The following is a 22,464-nucleotide window of genomic DNA, read 5'->3' as shown; positions in this document are numbered from 1 at the left end:
CTCATGGCATGATCAGAGAAGCAGTTTAGTCAATAAATGCAGCATATAGCAAGACACTAATTTCATTTTTTTAATGTAAACTGACATGGCTACTTTCGACTTTCTCTCTTTAACCTGAATTATCAGACCACAGCTTGATAAATTTGGTTGCACACCAAATGGCCTGGACCATTAAATAATTGACTGAATTTTTTTTTCCTATTACAGTTGTCATCTAACTTCTGACAAGTGAAATCAAAAAAGAAATTTTGTATAAGTGAAATTAGATCCATTGGTTGCATCAAATTTGATACATAAGGCATTTCTCTATAATCTTTTAAACGTTTTCTGTTCCCTACATGCTTCTTATTGTGTAAGTCAGGGTTTTCAAGTGTAAAAATATAACACTAATGATGTAGAGGTCTCAAAAACTCATGTATCAAATATGATATAAGTGGCTTTAAAGGGTTAGATTTGAGCTTTTTAGATCAAGCAATGTATGTGCTGCTGTGCTTGAGTGTCCCTGAAATGTGGACACAGCGATGCAGGGAGACATCTTTATCTGACAGAGGGGATGTCGTTGGTTTTCAAAGAGGAGACTTTTTTATTCTTCCTGCTTTTAACTACAATGCAGCTTTTAGTGATATTTATACATTTTTGTGTCAAAAGAATTAAGTTACAATGTGTAAGAGGAAATAATAATTATAAATCAACAGAGAGCAAAGCTACAAAACCACAAATTATGTTTGGCATGCAGTTTCAAAGCATAACCCCGGCCACCCAGGACACATATATCACCACCACTTATCTCACATGCTTGTACCAGATGAATAATAGAAAGTCAGGTTGGAAATATCTGGATTGTGTGTTTTTCACTGCCTCTCACTAACTTTATTGCTCGCCCATTCTGCTAGCGGATCAAAGCTGCACACAGGGTCACCTGATCCACGCTGGTTATGGGAGTAGGACCGTAATCTGAGGGATCAGTGCACCCTGGGAATCGTTCCTCTGCGTCTCACAGTGCTTAGTTACGAGCCTGCCCCCTTCTATTTGGTTTTATTTTTGTGATAAGGCAATGGTTCAGTAAATGTTTGATGGCAGACAGACCAGCTTATATCTGCAGCCTATAATTAAAATGTTTTTGTTTCAAGATCTCTTGAAACGTGTGTTCTTGTCCATTCCTTTTGGCTGAGTGGGACGTGTTTTCGTCCAAACATGGGCCTCATTCTTTAAAGAAATATGCAGCTGCTTGTTTATGCAAGCGTGGCTGGATTCTTTCTGAAACCACCATATATTGTAGGCAGACATTAGATGATTTTAGTACCAAAGCATGTCTGATAAAAAATGGGCTGTGATGGTTATTTTCTAACATTTAATTTCCCTTTAAATAAGGAAAATATAGAAACATTCTAATTACAAACTTATGATCTCTTTTAAATAATTTAACTATAAGAAAACTTCTACCACATACGGTCAAGCGGTTCATGTCAGTGCAAACAAAGCAGAGTGCCTTTTCAAACAGATGCTGCCCTGTGGAATGTGCAAAGCTATGGAAATACAGAGAAATGTTCTGGATCCCCCATCATTGTCTACACAATGTAGACAATGTCTTTTGTCCTTGGTACCGGTACATGCCCGCATACCTCATGACAACCCCTTGTTTAGTTGACAGTAGTTTGTGGCTTTTAATGAGTTTGTAGAAATAAGAGATTTGGTAAAGTAAAACTATTTTTTCTATGTCTTTTAATCTGAATCTGGCAAAAATGTGCCCAGTAATGTGAACAAAGACTTCCACTGTGGTGTTAGTTAAAAGGGATAAGGATATATGCATCGTATAGCTGGATTGGATACTGACTAATCAACTGGATCCAATATCGTTGATTTGACACCAGATATGTGAGATCCAACCCAGGATACTTTACATGGAACTGTTATTTCTTTTTTTTTATTATTATTTCTTAATACATAATATAAAGTACATTTATATCCATGTTAATTTGTTACCTTGTTTAATAATGATTATGTCAAGGCTAAAGCCTGCACTCAATTGCCAAGATATATGGTTCTTGCATTTAAAAGCTTGATCGGTATCGGATATTGGCAATTACGCTCAGCCCAGGTATCGATATTGAATTAGATCACTGCATCTATATTGAAAATAGAAAGAAAATCCTGCACAAGTAATATAATGCAGCCTCAAGAGGATATAATACATGTATATGATATAAAATTAGTTTTCAAAAGGAATTACAGAAACTTTGATATCTAAGCAATAGATATAACATCTTTATCTCCTGCTTAAACAAGTTAAACAACATTGCCTCTACATGTAAGCAGAAAACCAAAATGGTGTCCATACTTTTGGAATGACCATATCTCAGACTACGGTCAAACATTTTCCTCTTGCTGTTGTTTTAATGTTGTCAGTATATCAGTTTGAAAATCTGACTCCAGAGCTCTAAAATCAACCATGGAGATTCGTCTGCAATAATTATGGCATCCACTAAATGTAGGCAAAGGGGCAATTTTATGTTGCAAGCTGTTTATTTGTGGGTCTTCTCCATTTATCTTACTTCTATATATGGGGTTCTGATTATATCGTAATTATTTGAAGCATATACTTTTTCTCTGTCTTTCTCTTTCCAGTCACCGGATTTCATGTCTCTTTTTCTGCTGTTTACTTCTTGTAAGTTTAATCTGTTGTCTGTTTCTTCTGCAACAGGACTGCAGCATTTATGAGATGGAAGAAAAGATCCTGGAAGTTGTAAGTATCTTTTATCTCCTCCTTAAGATAAAAAAGAAAAATGAGAACCTCAGTTCCAATATGCAAGGTTCTAATGCAGAAAAGGCCTCCATGTTTCTTTCACCATAGAGATTGTGTGACAACCTTTCAGCAGCTGGGTCATTTACTGAATGCAAAGAGCAGACAGGTCTGTAGGATTACTAGGAGAGGGGGCGGCTCTAATATACCGCAACCATCAATCAGTGTTTCCTGTTGCTGAAACTCTGCAGACTCTTTGGACTTAATGCAGGCTTCAATTGTTGCCTTTCAATTTCCTCAAATTTTCTTATGTTCCCCTTTTCTTTCCACCCCCTTTCTTAGCCACTTCTGTTTTCCCATTTTTCCTTATTCTTCATCCTCTTTTTTTTTTCATTTTACACTTTTTTCCAAAGCTGTTTTCTTTCTTTCTTTGTCGCTGTCAAGAGGTCAAATTCAAAGAAAAGGGTTGTGCAAAATTTGAATGTGGCATTCTAATAAATATGCCTATAAATATAATAGAATATCAAATCAAATTTATTTGTATAGCCCTTTACAATGGCCAAATGGTACCCAAAGTGCTTTAAAACAAAGCCATAAAACATTACATAACACATATAAAACATACAAGATACAATTAAAAGTGCTGTAGTGGTGCAGTGCTGCAGGACATTAAAAGCCTTCCAGAGGTGCATAGAAAGGAGCACATAGAAAGATGACATCTAAGAGACAGTATTATCCTAGTCAGAATTAAAAGCTAATTTAAAAAAGTGGGTTTTAAGCTTTAAAAAAAAAAAAGGCTGAGGTCAGTAATGGTGCGGATGTCAGGGGGTAGTTTGTTCCACAGTCTGGGAGCAGCGACGGCAAAAGAACGATCGCCCCACTGTTTGAGTCTTGACCTAGGGACCTCTAACAGAAGCTGACCGGAGGAGCGTAAAGCTCTGCAACAATTGCGAAAAGTTAAAATCTCAGACAAGTAAGAGGGAGCCAAGCCATGGATGGCGTTAAAAATAAACAGCAGAAGTTTAAAATCAATTCTAAAACGGACTGGTAGCCAGTGGAGTGACGACAGCACAGGAGTAATGTGTTCACGTCTGGACTTCATATAGACAAAAAAAGGTTTAATTCTGTCATTACATTCAATTCAATTTTAGTAATTATGCTTACACCTAAGGAAATGAATAACGCATAGGATATAGTCAAGTAAACAGTCTTCCTAGGGATTGTTTCGGCCATAATGTAGCATTTTAAATACAAAATCTTTCTTTTATAAAGTGCACAAGTTATTTTGAACAAAATAAGTTTAGGGGTTTCTTTCGATTTATGTCTCAATCATTAAAATAAAATTGTAGAAATGTATCTCTCGATGTGCAATATATAGATATACTGCGTGGAGTAAATAGATAGAGCATTAGTATTCATTTTTAAAATTTATTTACTTGAATAGTTTACAATTTCAATGATAATCTACTTTATTGAGATGGTCGCTCTAGTTCAACTACATTAGCTCCAAATGCTACCAACTGTTATAATATCATATGTAAGAATTTAACTAAAGTCTTGGGCTTCAATGTAAAACTATTGACTCCTTTGGTCGTTCCTTTTCCTGTGCAGTCCAAGACTTTGAACGACATCTGCGATCAGACCGTGAGAACCACATCAGACCCCCTCATGAGCCAGTCTGCCTGTCTGGAGGAAGTCCAGCTGACCAACATCAAACCAGGCGAGGGGCTGGTGAGGAATTCATATTCTGTTTCTCTGAATTTCCTCCCCAGGAATGTATGAAATGCATGTCAGATTGTGGCCTTCCTCCTTCTTCGTCATCGATTTGTCTTCCTCCGGGAATATTGTGTTTAAACCACGACCACAATTAAAGTTTTTGGTGTTTGTTTTTCAACCAAGGGAATGTACATCAAGTCGACGTACGACGGTCTGCATGTCATCACTGGAACCACAGAACATGTAAGTATAACAGTAAACTTCAGTAATTCAGTCTTTTTCTTTTCCTAGACCTTCTCTGCTGTGGAGCAGTTAAAGAATTCAAATGTGGAGGAGATAAAGATCGTGTGAAGGGAATTGTTTGTGTCTTGATTGAAAAGATCGTGTCTCTAACAACCTCTGCAAGAAAGCCTACCTTTTTTTTTTTTTACCCACACTGTAACAACAAACCAGTGACTAATGCATGATGAGAATCACATTCGCAGTGAGATCTTAACACCTACAATCTCTAAATCTGAATCAGAACTTGAGTCATAACAGATGATGACAAGTTAGTCCCTTCTGGCCTTGAAGTGACGTGAGAAACAATAAACTTGTATCCCTAGAAAAAAGACAGTTTACTGTGAATGTTTTATTTTTTTTTATACTTTGTTCAACTAATTCCTGCTTATATTTGCTTTTTAGTCTCCTGCTGACCTTTCAAGGAAGATCCATGCGGGTGATGAAGTGATTCAAGTCAACCAGCAAACAGTGGTGAGCTTCATTTCTGTGATTCCAAACGGAGTCCAAAGTGTAATAATAGTAATTATTATAATTTAGGATGTAAATAACAAATGTTTTTTTCATCTTATTATATCTAAGTTGGTGTTACTGTTTTAGTCATCTGGGGTTTAAAGATCACATGTGGTGTTCCCCAAGGCTCCCTTCTTGGCCTACCTTTTCTTAGATATTCAGATTATGGATTCTTGCCACATATCTTACAATAATTAGGCTGATGTAACAAAGATTAATATTTTAGGGAAACCACATGACCTCGGCCTCTTGAGGCTGATTTATGCTAAGAAACCATGTTTTCTGCGTATGTGTCGGTGAACCCAAATGTGCCTTCGCCCCTTCTGCAGACACTCTGCTGCACCTCTCCAAAATTATATGTGACCGCAGACTGTAGGCCTCTGATTGGTCAAATCTACATCCACTCCACACCATGCTCTACGAGGTGCGCAGGAATGCTGAGACCCTTTTTCCACCTGGATCCCCCCTCTTTTTCGCCCTCATGTCCCTCCGTTGTCGCACAAACTTGCCCCCGCTTCCTCACTTTCCCTCTTGTGTTGTGGCTTGGATAACGACACATAGCGCAGACAAGGTTTCAATATTGGGCGTAAATCAAAAATATCTGTGACAAGCTCACTGCGACACACTGCTGTGGGATTTATAACCAGCCCTTTATGGTTGCAGAGTAAGCATCAGTCGGTCTTTGGAAAGGTCTGGATTTCTTCGTTTTGTCCCAAATTTGCAGTGTTGAAGAGTCACACTTAATTACCCTCAATTAGGTAAATGGCCTGTACTTATATAGCACGTTTTCAAGTCAGGAGACTTGACCTAAGCACTTTACACTACATTCAGTCACTACCCATTCACGCACATACTCACACACTGATGATGACAAACTACATTGTAGCCACAGCTGTCCTGGGGCTCACTGACAAACAACCGGTGCCACCGGGCCTTCTGACCACCATCACTGACAACCCTCCGATTGCAGGGCAGCCTCCTGCACCCGACGCTACTGACGCGGCGGAAATACAGCAAACCGAGGTGTTGCAATGGGCTTAGATGTACATATTATATTCCTATAAAGTTTATTGCTGAATTCCCATTACTGTTTACAGCAGATTAGCTGTCATCATATCACATCCTTGGTCATTTTTTTATTTTTGGTCATAGGTAACATCAATATTTTTTTCATATTGTATTTCTTGGCTTGAATAGAACCTTTGTTCCTTTGTTTTTCAGTAAAGAACGTTGAATTACTTTGCACATAGATGATGCAATACTGAACTAAGTTTCTTTGCACTGTTGACCAGGTTGGCTGGCTGCTGAAAAACCTTGTTTTCAAACTGAGAGAGGACCCCAAAGGTGTTGTTTTACTACTGAAGAAGAGGCCGACGGGCACTTCGAGTTTCACCCCTGCCCCGCTTAAGAACATGCGCTGGAAGCCCCCTGTACCTCAGGTGAATACTCACACATGCATTTCATTCTACATGGCTGGCTAATAAGCATCGACTAATTGTTAGCTCTTTCGGGAGCTGGTTCCAAAATCAGCATGTTCAGACAAGAGCCACCCTGAGAGCCCTGCTGGCTGAACTGAATACCCCATTGAGCTTTATCTTTAGGTGCAACAAAAGAGGAAAAGAAACTCCCATGATGTCATTCAGTCTGGGAGATAAAGCCATAGGATTTGAGTCTGATTCACTTTTTTTTTCTTTTTTTTTTCTTTTTTTTTCAGTGAACAAAAATCACCCCGATATTAAAATTTTGGGTTAGATGGAATTTATGGAGGAAATTTGGTGAAGAAGCACCCCTCATGCACCTTTCTGTTCTTTTTTTTTGTAAGATTTGTTTCATATAGTGAATATAATTTAAAATACATCCTGAGTAAATATATAATACTGTTTTCTAATGATTTTATTTCTAAAAAAAAAAGGAATCTGAACCAGCTTGGTTCTACATGACAGAGTAATTGCTTCCTAGATCCTAATAAACGATTGACCCCCCTGTTAACAATGGCTTTTTTTGTAATAAGTAGTAGTGAGTCTTTAAAACTGCTGTGGAGGAGGAAGTGTTTTGAGCATGAACTGCCTGATTGAGGTTTTACCTCAAAGCAAAGTCCAGAATTTGACACTTCAGAACATAACTGCTGCGTTTTGGATCATCTTTAGACACTCAATTGCTGTTGAACTTGAGGTCAGGAACTGATGGCCGGACATTCTCTGTGACCATTTCCTCCTAGAGAAAAGAATGAGTGTTTGCATCAGTTGTGGCAGGTTGCCTTGAAAAAGAAAGCATTGCACTCAAAGACAAAAGCCCCACCAATATGAGGGAAGCCTTATTGGTCAGTGGTTTTTACCTCCATGTTTTCATAGATGCTGTTTCGGGTTAGATTCTGCTGAGGTTTTCTGAGACCTGATGTGCTTTACATGCGTTCTTATTGTGGCTGATTTATACACATGAGATCCTGAGGTAATTTTAGCAGACTGACACCTCTAAGGGACATTCACTATTGTTCCATTTTTTCCATTTATGGATAATGGCTCCTGCTGTGTTTAACTAAAGTCCCCAAATCATAGAAATGGGTTTTAAACCTTACCCTAACTGGTTGATGCTGATGACTTTCCAATTTGTTCTAGTTAAACGTGGCTTTAAGATCCTGCATGTTGTCAATAAGGCTTAGTTAAAGTGATTTCTTGGTCCAATTGTTTCTGGGAGGAGGAGAACTCACCTTTCCAAAAAAATGTTTTATTCACCTTTAATTCTTTATTTACTAATTAGAGGATACACTTTTTTTCCCCATCAGTCAGGTTTGTTTTTTTTAGCTTTCCCTTCATGACTTAAATAATAATGTTAAACGTGTTACAGTATTCTAAAACATTTATACGGTGATTAATTGATTACTGAATAAAATTGTCAACTAATTTAGTAATCGATTAATCATTAAAAAGAGTATAGAGACCGTGACATATGGCTTTAGCAGACAGAGCGACCAACTTAGAGCAGCATTTATTCCAACTTTTAAAAAATATATATACCGTATATAAACATTTTGCATTTAAGATAAAAACAATCTTTCCTGTCTGTCAATATGCTCTATCCAGAATTCCTCAAGTGGAACACATTGAGTTTCACCTGGTTTAATTTCACAAAAGGTCTTCTTTAAGGAACCTTTTGCTATTTGATTATTAATCGATTAATTAGGAAATATAATCCACAGACTAATGGATTTGCAAAAAAAAAAAAAAAGTTGCAGCCCTAGTCTCATTATTTTGTTGTAATCTGACACATTTAAGAGTGGAAACAAAATCACACAAAGAGCAAATATCACAATATGTATGCGAGAAAAAAGACCTTTCTTCTACACCTTGTGAAAACCACCAGCCTCGGCTTACAGTGATGCTATCTTTGTGTCTAAATCCTGTTTTAACAGAGAGGCCTCCTGTAATCCTAAACTTCCAGTTTTCCCACTGTGGAGCTGTGTCTTCATGCATAGCCTGTTTTATAACCTGAGAGACCAAGACGAGATGAGAGTAGATTTGGTATCTTGAAACAGCAGAGAGGGATTCAGGAAACAATGGGGGCCATAAACACCGGCATCTTGTTTTAACAAGTTCTGCAGGAAATCGGTGTTGGACATCTCTGCTTATCTGCTTATAGTAAGACTTCAAACCCAAACAGACGAGTCTTTCTGCTTGATTCAACAAGGACTTAGTGAACTTTACTATATACTTTGTTAGAGTCTAACACAAACCCTCAATGAGAATCTCTATTAATGTTATTTTATTATTGTAACAATTACTGAGTAACATGAACAGCTTTTCCAATTACAGCCTGAGAACTACAGAAAATAAAAGCCAAATATTTAGTTGTTGAGCGTCGAGAAACATAACTGTGGTAAATGATTGAAGGTCTTACAGACATTTTTAGACTTCATTTACAATCTTTCCATACCTCAAGCAAGAAAATTTATACTTGGAGACACACATAAGCACTTAAATGTCTCACCACATATGTAGAGCCCCTCCCCTTTCGCCACAAAGTTATATTTAGGCGTTATTTAAAAAAGGAAGAGACTTGTGAAAAAAAAACCTTAAAGCAAACTCTTTGTCTTTGATTGCGATTGAAGCTGGGTTTTTATTTGGATTGCACTGTGTTATTATTGTGTAATTACCTTTTCATTATTTGTTTTTCAGAATAATTCCTCCCTGATCAGATCCCAGTCCCCCTCCAGTTCGGCTAATGGATCCACTAAAAAGGAGAAGCCAGCCATTACGGACTTGTACATTCCTCCACCGCCTCAGATGCCGTACACTCCACGGTGAGCATCTGAGCAGATCTGCTAACTTCTATTTAAAAAGCGAGGCCTGGAAAATTCAGAGAATTAATGTCAGTGTTTCCCGGGTCTTGATTAGTATAAAAAAATAAAATAAAAGAACAGAAAATATGTTTTTTTAAGACTGTATTACTTGATTTCTTCCTCAGGTCCTTCCTTTCTCCTTTTTACCTTTTGTGTCAAACCTCAGTTCTTCCTTCCTCCTGTCTCTGTTTTCTTGTGTCCATCATGCCTTCTTCCCTTGTCATCCCTTTCTTCCTTACGCCGAGCGTACACTGATGGATTTTTTCAATTGTTGCACGCAGCTAAAGTTCACACTGTATGACGAAACCGCATGGTGTAAAAGTTCACAGCTCACAATGCATGTTCTCACACCGTGGGGCCCGACGCTCTGATGCGATCTACCTGCTCACACTGTACGTCTAAAAACCACATCGGACTCAGCTCCGCATTGAGATGGCGCTACTTGGACTCATCTATCCGGAAGCTAAATGAGTAGAAGAAGAATATGAAGCTCACTAGAGTGAAATGCGCTGCCTTGGCAATTTGTGCAATTTTGCAATTTTTCAAAGCTCAAAACAGAAAAGGCAACGACATATTTGGATAAAGACATTGCTGAGCAAACGTGGCTACTATGGTCTGTCAATTTTACAGAAAGAACTCCATTTCACTCGCACCCCAGCCATGATTTTGTATTTGCATCTGAGAGGAAGAACAAGAAGAAGAATCCTTGTTTGCACAGTGAGTGATTTGCCCACGACAGGCAACTGAAAATCAACATGACCTCACAATTCCTGATCGGGAGGTGGTCGTTAGAGGCTGATGGACCCTCGTTACCTCCTGTGCGCTACATGACGAACAACGCAGACGATCAGGCTGAAAGTCGGCCCGATCTAAAAATTCTTGCGCAACTGGAAAGGCAGCCCAAAAAGGGCAACAAAAAAAATTGCACAGTTTCAGCCTGACTTTATTTGGTTACATCTTGACCCTATTTCCTTCCTTGTCATTACCTTGATTCCTTCTTTCTGTCCTTACTAGTGTCCTACCTCACTTCTTTTCCTTTATCCTTCCATGTTTCATTCCTTCCATAATACCCAGTTTCTGTCATTTTTAGTGGGTCCCTGCTTCCTCTCTCTGTTAGCATATCCTACTTCTATCTGAACCATCTTCTTGGTGACTTTAAAGGGGTATTAGAATGATTCTATAGGGTATTTGGTGCTGGTCTTTAAGGTCTCAGAATAGGGTGGTTAACATTGGTTGGGCTGAAAATGGCATATTCGCTGTTCTATGAGCTCTAATGCAAGCTTGGTTAAAAGCCCTAGAATGAAACGACATGTTTCCTTCCTTTTATGGTATTCTCAAGGCAACATCCCCGAGTTTACGTCGACTTTGGGCTACATTTAGATTCTCTCGTTTTATGGTGGAAGTTTAGAATTGTGAGTGAATGAAGTACAATGTAAACTCGGTTTTGCATTCTATGACCCCTTTAAGCATTTTAGCATCCGCTCATTTATTCAATCTGCTGGGTTTCCTTTTGAAAACATTTGAAAACAATCAAATCGGTCTCTGTGATTTGATTAAATTGACTCTATAAAGTGTCTGGAGATGACGTGTTGGGAATTAGTTTTATGTTCTGGAATGAGACTGAAAATTGGATGGTTGATTCTAGAATTTTAACATAAAATATTCACTTTGCATCAGAGATTGCTGAAACATAAGGCATGCCAAAAGTATCTTGAATTATTTTTTTTTCTAAATCGGGCATTTTTGCAGCTAAAGCATAAATAGTAGACCACAGTCAAGTTTTCACCTCACCTCTTCTTTATCACAACATATTCTCCTCTTTTCATCTTCAGCCCACTCTCCATCCCACACTAGCCTTTACATCATGACTATTTCATATCTTTGACAAAATACCTCATGGTGTTCAACCCTCATTAAAGACAAAGGGAATTTTTTTTACATACACTTTTATCTGTATTTCACTTGCTAAAGATCTGTTCATGTCCCGTTGTTTCCAGATCTTTCTAATCATGTTTAGCATCTTTTTCTGTACTCTGAAGCCAGAGATGTGGGTTGTGAGCTGTGATTAATAAGCAAACATTTGTCCCTGCCTGCAGAGAGTTGAGGACAGACTCCCTCTCCAGCGTTTGTAAAAGACCAAAGGGCTCTGAGTCACCCAACTCCTTCTTGGACCAGGAGAGCAGAAAACGCAACACCATCCAAGATTATGACAAGTTGAGCCCTGGCTGTCCAATCGAAGCCAACGTGATCCAGCCCAGGATGAGGGAGCATAAAGCTTCACGCGGTAAGGATCTTTTAAAACATCCTTCTTACATTTGCTGAGTCAGAATTCTTTGAAAGTGGAGCTTTTTTTTTTTTTTTTAATCTGACATTCTTTTCTCAAGGTAAGCCCCGGCCGCTGTCGATGCCCGCAGACACATGTGTAGCGGTAATGGACACGTACGCCAAGCCCTGGGCACATGGCAGAAAAGGTAAGCACAGATTCGTCTCAAAGCTCATCTGCCTGGCTGTGTGTTTCCTGGATGGGGCCGCCTTTTACAGTTGCTTTTTGTATCTATGCTTCTTTTTCTATGTCTGCTTCTGTCTCCTTGAACCCCAGTCAGCCTCGGCAGATGGCCGCTCACACTGAGCCTGGTTCTGCTGGAGGTTTCTTCCTGTTAAAAGGGAGTTTTTCCTCTCCGCTGTCGCTACAAGCATGCTAGAACCCTGAATTGAATTATTTTTGGTTAAAATGATACCTGGCAGTGAACTGATGTCTTCTTCCCTTAGGTGAGGATCTGCTGTACAGATACCTCAGTAACGAGCGGATTCCCACCATTGCCGAAGAGGTCCCATCGGCGTCCTCCGCCTACAGGCCAGCGAGGGAACGTCAGCTGGTCCGAGTGGACCGCATCCGACACAGCTGCTACTATTCGAACTCAGACCTCCACAACAGCGCCACCATCCCCTACCAGGAGGACATGAAAAAGGCCTCAGTTAGCCCCAACTCAAAGCGCACACCGGCAGAGCGCTCACTACTGGTCAGTTGGATCACGCGGCTTAAGCTGTTGACTCACTGATGATGTGCTTCCTGTGCCGGGGCTTCCTATCCCTGTCCTGTGTTCTTCCTCAGTGCCTTCAGTGTTTTATCATCAAGCAGTTTCGGGCTCTCTCGCTCTCCTTTCTGACCCCAAACCTCCATATTCTCATGGTTTAATGGCTACTACCAACTACTACTACTACTTCTCCGCAAACAACCATGCTTTTGTAGTTCTCACTACATTAGGTCATTGCCTCTTTAACCCCTCCCTAAACCCTGATGTCAGACTAGAAAACTCCTGTTAACTCAGGTTTAAAAAAAATCTTGGCCTTGTTCTCTTTACAGACTTCTGTGTACATATTTAAGTTATGTCATTTTTTCCGTTAAGATGTTTTCTGGTATAAATATTTAACCACTGAAGTTAGTCTTTAGTTATGTGATTCTTTTGGTTTTGATTTTTGAATATAGAAAAATTGTTCACAAAACTGCTTTTGAATTGATGACATTACTTTCAAAAATAATAATGTTTAGTCTTGTGAGGAGATTTTTTTTTTTATTTCTACCTACTGATTTCTTCTGCCTTTGGTTTTTTTGTAATTTCAGTATTTGGGAGCATAAAATAAATCCTAATATCAGACAAGAAAAATCATTATTATTTTGTTAAAAAGACCTAAATTAAGTTTTTCCCTCCCCAAAAAAAGTAAGCGTACTATAATATATTTTGTTAAAGGTTAATCATGTACTTCCTCAGAAAAATCGTTTTGTTTTATCACTCGATCTGCGCCGGAAATGAGATCCTGCACTATTTCCGTGAGCTAACTTGTTTGGCTTTGGATTTAAACATAAACCTAGTCTTTTTTAGTTTTATGTTTTCCATTCCTGATAACATTGTGGAATATAGTGCGTGATCTAAAGAAAGAAAAACTAAAATGCAGATAAACATTTGACTGCTTTGAGAATGTCCCATGATGATGTCAGACAAGCAATTTAACTGAAAAAATGTAAAAAGCATCAAAATTGTCTCACAAAAGTCATGAAACATTTTTTTAAAGATGTGTATTCACATTCTGTAGAGAGTTATGGATAATCACAGCTCTATGGAGCAGTATCAGACTCATATTCTGACTAGAATTGAGTAGGACTATGTCAGGCTACATTTCTTCTAGTACAACCCTCCCTCCTCCTCTTGCCTGCCAAACTGCAACCTGATAGTAATACTGCAGCTACAGAACTTCCGGGAGCCAAAAATTGTTATAAAAAAAAAAAAAATCAATTTAATTCTTTTAAAATCCTCGACAACAACAATTTTGAATTAATTAATTAGTCCCAGAGTAGTCACAGAGTAAAAAATTAGGATTTGAAAGGGAGTTTTGGGATTTTGTTTAGATCAGGCAGACAGCTTCTTTTCAAATTATGTCTAAAAAAAGATGCCTAACTCACGTTTTAATATGGGGGTAAATATTTTTCGCAATGGGCCAGGCTAATTTAGATGGTTATTTCTTGTCATTAGTCTAATCATCATGTGAAAATGGCTTTTTGCATTTACTGAAGCTTTATTTGACAATTGGATCTCAAGTATTTGAGAATGACGAAGAAACAAAAAAGGAAGAAATCAGTATGGTATCCGAAGCGTTTTCACATCACTGTACTTTACAGTCTGCCACATTGCCTCTTGTAAGCTATGCATAAAAGCTCTGCAGTCAACCAAGCTCACCGTACTGCACTGGTTTTTGATGTTTACATATATATTAATAAGCAAATATTTGTGCATATTTAAAACTATGCACATGGATTTTTAGTTTAGGCTACAGTTTCAAACATGGGTCTGAGTACCGTCTGATGGATTGCTCTGGACAAGAAGAAAAGGAATGTCAGTATTATTTAAAGACTCAAAATAACAGGAGGTGTCTGTTACTTTTTCTGCGTTTTTGTAAGATTTAAAGGCATTTTATTAAAAATGGCAGTTCATTTCAGTGACTTTTTGTGTTGTCATTATTTTGTCATCTTGTTCCTATATATCAACAATAAAGGACTTTCCTATAACATTGTTTTCATCTGGAAACTGTATTATTAACCTGCTATCAGTTTACACACCTGAAGGGGGGTGTGTGTGAAGGGAAGGGCCGTTGTTTGGAGCCGTCTGTCTTTTTGACCTGTTTTAACCTTTGAGGCAAACACCGGGTCTGCTTTTAAAGCACGCGGTGACACAGAATAGCTGATGTTGAGTTACCTTTTTTTTTTTCTCTGTCTCAGATGGCGATGGTTATGTAAGTCTTGCTCCCTCTGAACTTTAAATTCAACATGGGGGATGGACCATATGTTCAAAGCAGGTTTTCCGTGGGGAGATCTTCTTTCTTGCACATATGTTGTGTTTTAAACATTGAAAGACCAGATTATAGTTACTTTGATTTTATTTATTTAAAAAAGGCTCCCTAAGAAGCAAAGTCCTGAGCATTTTTTTTAACAGAGCTACTTCTCAAATCTTTGGCTGTTTTTCTGCTGTTTTTTCCCCCCATGCTCTGCATGAGTTGAATGAAGCCTCTTTTATCTCTCCTTCCCCACTTCTTTCCATGTCTTGCTCTGCCCATGCTTGCTGAACTATAGTCGCCTGCGGTTCTCACTTAATTCGTACTCTCTGGAAACCTGTGGTCTGCCTAAACACTACCTGCATTCTGTCTAACCCACTGCCAGCGTTCACTAACGACTAACGCTTCATGCCTGCACATCACAGATGGTTACATAGGAATGTTATGCTGAATTACTCCTAGTTTGTGCATGCAAAAAAAGAAAATTTAATATTCACATTTTTGTGTCACTCATAAAAAAAAAAAGGTGTACAATACCAGTCAGAAGGTCTAAACTCACCTAGTCATTCAGGGCTTTTCCTTATTTTTATTGCTTACTCTATTGTAAATATATAGTAAATACATTAAAATGATGAGGTAAAAGTGTATAGAATTGTGCAGTAAAGTTCTTGACATTCTCTCTTTGACTTTTAAACCTGAAAGGGGAGTATTTTTTTATCATTCCTGAAGGAGCTCACAGAAGTTGCAATAAAGATAAAGACAAAACATAGAATGGGGAGGTGATTCCAAGCTTTTTAATGCTTGTGTTCATAAGATGAATGTTTTACACCTGATTGCATTTCCCCTTTATGAATTCCAAAGAAGTTTAGAGATCACGCGAATGAAAACCAAAATGCAGTGATCCACAAAGTTTAAAAACTACTTTTTCCTCTTCAGCACCTTGCAACATGTCTTTAAATTTTCCCAGTGGCATTGGTCATTGAGACATTCAGAAAGAGGGATATTTCACCGTTTTTTGTTTGTTTTTTTTAGATGGGAGGGTCTTTAACCTGCAGCTTCGCAAATATACGCCTGAAAAACAGCTTTGATTCAAAAAAGTCATTCAAAAAAAATTTGCATTTTTTTTATTTTTTTTATATTTTTTAAGAATAACAGCATTATATTTCCAGATGATGCTAATTTTGGAAAATATTTGTCATTTTTGCTTATGAGTTCTCTTTGTCAAAAAACAAGATCTATTTTTTATTAGTTATTTTATTTATTAATTTTTTTTGCTGACACATAAAGATATAAACCAAATGGTTGTTTTATCAAACGATTAATCCTGTTTTATTTTATCCTAATAAGTAATCCATTTCCAAAGGGTCCTTGGTCTGACAGGGCTCTCAAACAGCCAGGTCAGGGTCATGACCCCGTGCTGCTGCTTTCTGTAACAGAAGGCTTTAGAAATGGACTCTTGTGTCATATTGATAACTTGTAGGAACAGAGAGGCAGGGAGTGGAATAATTCTTTAATTGCATTCCATACATGGATTGCCGTAATGTTGCACTGTAAAAAAAAAATTAAATTAAGTTAATCATTGTTTCTTAAAATAAGTGCATTTTTTCATTAAATGAAGCAGGTAAGTGAGACTTTGCCAATGGAATAAGAAAATTAACTTTTGAAATAAAAAAACTGCATTGTTTTATGTCAAGTGCATAAAATCTAATTATCTTATTTTAAGAGTAAAAATACTTATTTCATTTGCAGATCATCTGATTTACCTACTTACACTGTAAAAACTATCTAAAATTAGTAAAAGTTTCTCAAAATAAGTGTATTTACCTTTAACCAGCGGTTTTGTTAAAGTTAAAACCTTTTTAACGATATTTTTTTCCCCAAGGTAAATCAGTGTGCATAAAACCCTAATGTATAATATTATATCTGGGTTCAGTAAAAGGTTATTTTTTCAAGGCGTTTGATAAGTTATCTGAGGTGTGTCTGTGAGTAAACGTTCTTCAGAAATTAATCATAAAGGATACAACAAATGTCATACCTCCCTTGTTTTTAACCTATAGAACAAAGCTTCCATGTCGCCTTAAGGAAGCTGTAGACACGATATAATCTCTGCATCAAGTTTGTTCCAGAGATTAATTGGATTCCCTTAGCAGAGTTTCTGCTTTATACAAATGTGTCCAAAGCAGATATGATTTAGCAGCTATTCAATTAATTTAAAACAACCTATAAAGTGTTGACCTTGTAAAAGCACAGTGAAGAAACTATTTACTGTAAATTAGCCTCATAGGGGTGATCTAACTAACCCTACTAGTTCAAAGATTTTTTTTTCCAATGTTGTGGGTTTTATATAAAAGTTGTTCCAAGCCTTTTTTGTCTCTTTTATGCTGTGTTTCAATAATACAAGCTTCAAAATATATATTTTACAGTTTATACTGTGACTGCTGGTATCAGCAGAGGGACTAAACGCTCATTATAAAAGAATTTTGATTTGGTTTTATTATTTTGAAACCAGCTTGAGCCTTTTTAGCTTCCATGCATTAACATATGGGTCTTTATGCATCACAGGGACATGACTGGTTCTCTAGCAGGGACTTCCTGAACCGGTGAGTTTCTGTCTATCTCTCTCTCACACATACAAACAAGAATCATAAGAACAGGGTGGGTCTAATTTTCCAAGAGGGAGGGACAGTCAGCTGCCAGTGGGATCGTTTTGATGCAAGCCAAGGTTCAAAGGTGGTCTGCTTTTATTTTCATGGAAAACCCATAAAGAGTTGCAACTCTCCATCTTTTCAGACCTTTGCAGTCAGATAATGCATTTTTTTCAGGCTTTTGGGGGGTACGCTATCCTTTGATTACTTACATTAAGAACTTCATAACATTTATCCAACATGTGTTCTTTTACCTCCTGTTTTGATGTGTTTTCCTGGTTGTTTTCTGAGATGGACCAACACAAGGAGGCGTATCTTTGTGAAGGCAAAGCCATTCAGTGTTGCTTGGTCTTCATAATGCTTTGAAGTTGTCCAGCAAAATCTCTAAGACCTTTGCAGAGCTACTCAATTCAAATAGCGATGAAGTAACAAGCAAATGGACTCTATTTACTAATTAGGGGACTTCTAACAGGATTCAATTCCACTGGCATTTATTTAAGGGGAGCAGAGTTAGGGGCACTGATTGCAAAATCATCATGCTTCACTTTTATTCACAAAAGCTCATTTATTTCCTTTATAATTACAAGATTTGTGTTGATATTAGCTATGAAAGTCTAATAAAACATATTAAAGTTTTAAATAAATGTAAGTAAATGTTTTATTAAAGTTCACTTTTAGAACCTCCTGATTTTAAAATGTCCTCCAAACCAGAATGTTTATCAACACCTGATTAGCTTCTGATTGCCAGAAATCTTTCTAGAGATGCCGACACTATGACGAATCCTGATTCCTCTGGCTTCCAAAGCGCTGGTATAAATACCCTTCTGTTAAATGTGGTGCTGTAGGATGTCATGTTTCCACGTCACCCTTGGATCTCTTCCGGTCTTGGATCCAGATCGTTAAGGAGGTGTGACTCCCCCCATTAACACCGTGGCTTGAACGATTCGCACAAATCTGTCGATCGCAGGCAGTTCTATTCTAAGAGCCCCGGCACATTGGGGTTGTCTCATGCTCGATCAAAACAAATGACACACCTTTAGAAAATATAGCAGTTAATCTCCTTGGAAAGCTGTCTGACTCACTGCTGGTGCCCCGACAAAAACAGGACAGCAGCATGAAACTGGCTTTGACTGATGTAATCAGGTGTCACCTTGATTTTGGCGGTTCACTCAATCCCTATTTTTCATGACTTAAAGTGTTTGCAGACGGGCTCCTCTTGTTCTCATTCATGCATAAAGAAACAAGCCATGTTAGAAAATAGAAGAGCATCTTTTAAATGGAAGATGAAAGGAGATGGAGGGTCCGAAAATGTTAGTTGCTGGAACAGGAGTCAACAAGTCATGCCCTGAAATTGCAGGGTGAGGCCAAGTTGAGGCAAACTGACTTTTCTGTGCAGTGAGAAAAAGCCTTTCCTCTACCCATGATGCAGCAGTTTGCTTCTGGGATCTTATCAGAGGCATAAGTACTACAATTACAAGCAACCATTTTAAAGTCTCCATGGATGTTCAATCAGACTAGAACAGATAAGCTAAATGAGTGGTTATGGGTCATCTGAAAACAAGGAACCTATTTTTTTTTTTTTGTGTGTTTCTCTGTCCAGAAATTGTTATCTTATCTAAAGCATTTCAGGTTTTAGCTTAATTTGCTGTTGTTTCCATGCTGACAATGCTTTATGAGGTGTGTTTAAAACCGACAATGAGTTGTCTATCTCTTGCTCTGACAGATACAATCAACCACACATGAGATCTTGGTCCTTCTCTCAAGCAGTAAGTAAATGATTATGCAACCCTCTGTCTGTCACACTGTCTGAATACCTCAATGATCTCTGCAACCTGACCGACCTCTCTCAGCTCGGTGTCGATAAAAAGGCAGTGAAATCAAGGAGAAGGATTTCATTTCATACAGATATAACAATCTACTATCTCTCCCGCTGTATACGCCAGAACTGTGATCAAAGAAGTCTAATTATGCTGCTGTTCACCAAAACATTGTAGAAGATGTGGAAATAATTGAATTTGTCAATGAGCAATAAATGATTTCCTGGTCTGGATAATAATCTAAAATAAAATAAAAAATATATAAATATAAAAAACAAACTTTTAACCCAGTGGCCTATGAGTTACTGCCAATCACTCAATGCAAAACATATCTGCAATCACCAGACGGATTTAACAAGATAAAAGTTACTAGTAGAAGGAGACTAATCTATGCTTGTACATATTTACTAGTTGTAGTCTGTTAAAATATCTGGTTGATCTTAAATAATAAAGGATTTTTTTTTCCAGTTAGCTCCTTATTAGAAAAAAGTATGTTTTGCACAAAATAAATAGTTTTTCCTTGTCAACCAGAGCTCGATTTGCAGCCAGGTCAGCTTACAGCCTGTCAGAGAAACAGGAGATATGCAGCCACCAAACTGAGCAAGCTGTCTTGTTATCACTCTCGCTCCCTTCCCCCCCTGCGCTCCATGTGAGTTTCACCTGCTGAAGAATGGCTGCCCTATCTGCCCCCTCTCACTCATGCGCGCGGTTTCTGGGTGGTGGGGTGGGGATGGGGGTATCAACTGAGGCCCATCATGGCTTTTAGCAGGAATCAAAGGGAGAGAAGAAGATCTGCAGCGGTGTGACCAATCCTGTCAAGGCGAGAGGTTTTTGACATGAGTCACAGGGAGCATTTATTCTATTGTATTCTGTATGGGATATTATTGCTGACTAATAATTTCCCATTGTTGGGATTATGAAATTGCATCTTATATTATTAATTCCTTACCACCTTCACATAGATGATCAACGGAAAACTAAGTTAAGTTTACTTAATGGAGATGTGAAAAGTGGGACAGCAAATAGGAAAAAGAGGAGTAGCATCTCTTGATGGCCACTTCAAACCATGTTTTTAAATTCCAAAAACTAGTTGGACAAAGGGGGAAAAAAGGCATGGGGCCCCATGTCTACTTCAGCACAAATGTGAGAGCTTAATAACTCTGTAGTCAGGAATGTGTTTGCCATCTCAGCATAGAAAATGTACTGGATAGGCCAGGATATCCAAGCTTTTGCACAAGCCCCATTCAAGCAGCGCTGTTGTGGCTGCAAACCCGACCCCCGCTGAGGCAGTAAGGAGTGATGAAAGGCAGAACACAGCTTCACACTACATGAACAGCACAAATCTAACATAAAGCACATTTTCTTTCCTGACTCCTTATGGACGCTGCTGGGATCTTATGTCATCTTAGCTTAAGGTCATTTAGATGCATTCATCTGGCTCTGTTGTGACCTTCTATGAAACATTTCATTTGAGAAGACTTAGTCACTGTTTCTGCCTGTGATGCACAAGGAAAGTGTCAATATTTTATTTAAAAAGAAAACAACTTAAGAAATGAAAAAGTTGTATCTCTGTTTTTCTTATAAAACTTAACAACAGAATGAAAAAAAATGGGAAAACATATATACAATATATATAACAAATTATATCTGAGAAGCTGCATGTTACAGTAAATGTCATTAAACCGAGCAAACAGCAAAAAACAAATTTTCTTTTAATTTTAAGTAAGTTTGAACCAAATTGTACTTCAGTATAAGTATGGGTAGTATATTATATTTTTGTGTAAAAGTTTGTTCAGCAATAATTTGGGATTTTGGATATTTTTTCTAATCATAATAAGCCCAATTTAAAAAAAAAAAAAAAAAACTACCAAAACAAATAAAGCCTTATTAAAACCTTCTTTTTTACAAAACATAATTTAATCAATCTAAGTGCAATGATACAAAGAACACAATCGGTGTAATATATTTTTAGTACCTACCTAAGTATTTATCTGTCTACAAATTAAAAATTCGGGATCTTGTTCCATTTACAGCTTATTTTGATCCAATTTGGTGTTTTTTAACTGAACACTTTCTAAATAGCTGGGATATGACGACACCTAGTGGTTACAATCTGTAACTGCGAGTTCCCTCTCCTGCAGAAAGCCTGGAGAAAACGCGATAAAAGGCCACTTTAATCCCTTCTGTGTCAAACATCAGACAGAATGTGGATCCTCATTTAAAATGCGCAGGGTAACACCCCTAAAGATACCGGATTCCTTTGAAAACAGACGTGCTTTCTGAACGCAAACATGCTCACCAAGGTTTGGTCAAATTTTGAAAGGAGAGTTCGGTTTAAACTACAATCCCTGAGATTATGGTGGAAGGTAGAGTACATTATTTATTTCAGCTGATTTATTACATTTATGTTAAGATTTGGAAGTATCACCTTTATTGTTCTGGATTGAAGCTGATAATTAATTCAAAATACATATTGTTTTTTATTTTTACATTATGTTTTCTACTTTAGGAGGTTATTGTGGGATTTTAATTCATTTGGCATAAATTAGAAATTAAAGTCTGGATTTAAGAACTAGATATGAACTGCATTTTTCCCCCATCTTAAAAAAACCCAAAGGTATCAGGAAGTCAGTTATTAAACTCAGAGCAGTTCAAAGTCACGTTTTAGAGTTGTGGTTTGTGTGGTTATGCTGATGAAATGAGTTCAAGAGCAGCGGAAAAAGAGCTCTAATGTGTTGTGTAAACTAGAAGGAGGAAACTAATCTAAAATAGATAAGGATCACTGAAGTGAATAGTTTGGATCAAATCTGTTGCCACGGTTTTTTTTTCTTTCTTTTTTTTTTTCTTTACCAGTGTGCTGCTACTCAGCTGTTTGAGCTGCAAAAGTGCAATCTTTCAATAAGCAACCCAAATGGGTGGTTATTAGGTTTAAAGCACGTGACAGAAGATGGTTAATGACGACCCTAACCCCCACCCACACCCACACCTTTATGAGATGTAAGCCACAGAATGGCATTGCTGGCTGCAGAAGTGCATGAAGGATGGTTGAATGGAGGGGAAATGTGCAATAGAGAAACGTGCTGCAGTAATTAT

The 22,464-nt window shown here is 37.8% G+C and overlaps 1 protein-coding gene across 1 annotated transcript in view; it reads left to right on the top strand.

The window, feature by feature from the left end:
* The window catches only part of cnksr3 (CNKSR family member 3), a 48,260-nt gene extending 34,998 nt beyond the window's left edge, over positions 1-13,262 (top strand). The window contains exons 5-13 of the mRNA XM_015396799.1: positions 2,702-2,743; positions 4,352-4,471; positions 4,640-4,699; positions 5,141-5,209; positions 6,541-6,687; positions 9,421-9,545; positions 11,681-11,868; positions 11,969-12,055; positions 12,354-13,262. Of these exons, the coding sequence (XP_015252285.1) occupies positions 2,702-2,743; positions 4,352-4,471; positions 4,640-4,699; positions 5,141-5,209; positions 6,541-6,687; positions 9,421-9,545; positions 11,681-11,868; positions 11,969-12,055; positions 12,354-12,643 (1,128 nt within the window). The 3' untranslated portion in view covers positions 12,644-13,262. The remainder of the gene's footprint in view (positions 1-2,701; positions 2,744-4,351; positions 4,472-4,639; positions 4,700-5,140; positions 5,210-6,540; positions 6,688-9,420; positions 9,546-11,680; positions 11,869-11,968; positions 12,056-12,353) is intronic.
* Positions 13,263-22,464: the final 9,202 nt, after the last annotated feature.

Source organism: Cyprinodon variegatus, unplaced genomic scaffold (genome assembly GCF_000732505.1).
Source record: "Cyprinodon variegatus isolate N-32 unplaced genomic scaffold, C_variegatus-1.0 Scaffold27, whole genome shotgun sequence".
In the NCBI taxonomy this organism is placed as follows: domain Eukaryota; kingdom Metazoa; phylum Chordata; class Actinopteri; order Cyprinodontiformes; family Cyprinodontidae; genus Cyprinodon; species Cyprinodon variegatus.
The sequence above is the reverse complement of the archived record's forward strand: the minus strand, read 5'-3'. Positions and strand labels throughout refer to the sequence as shown.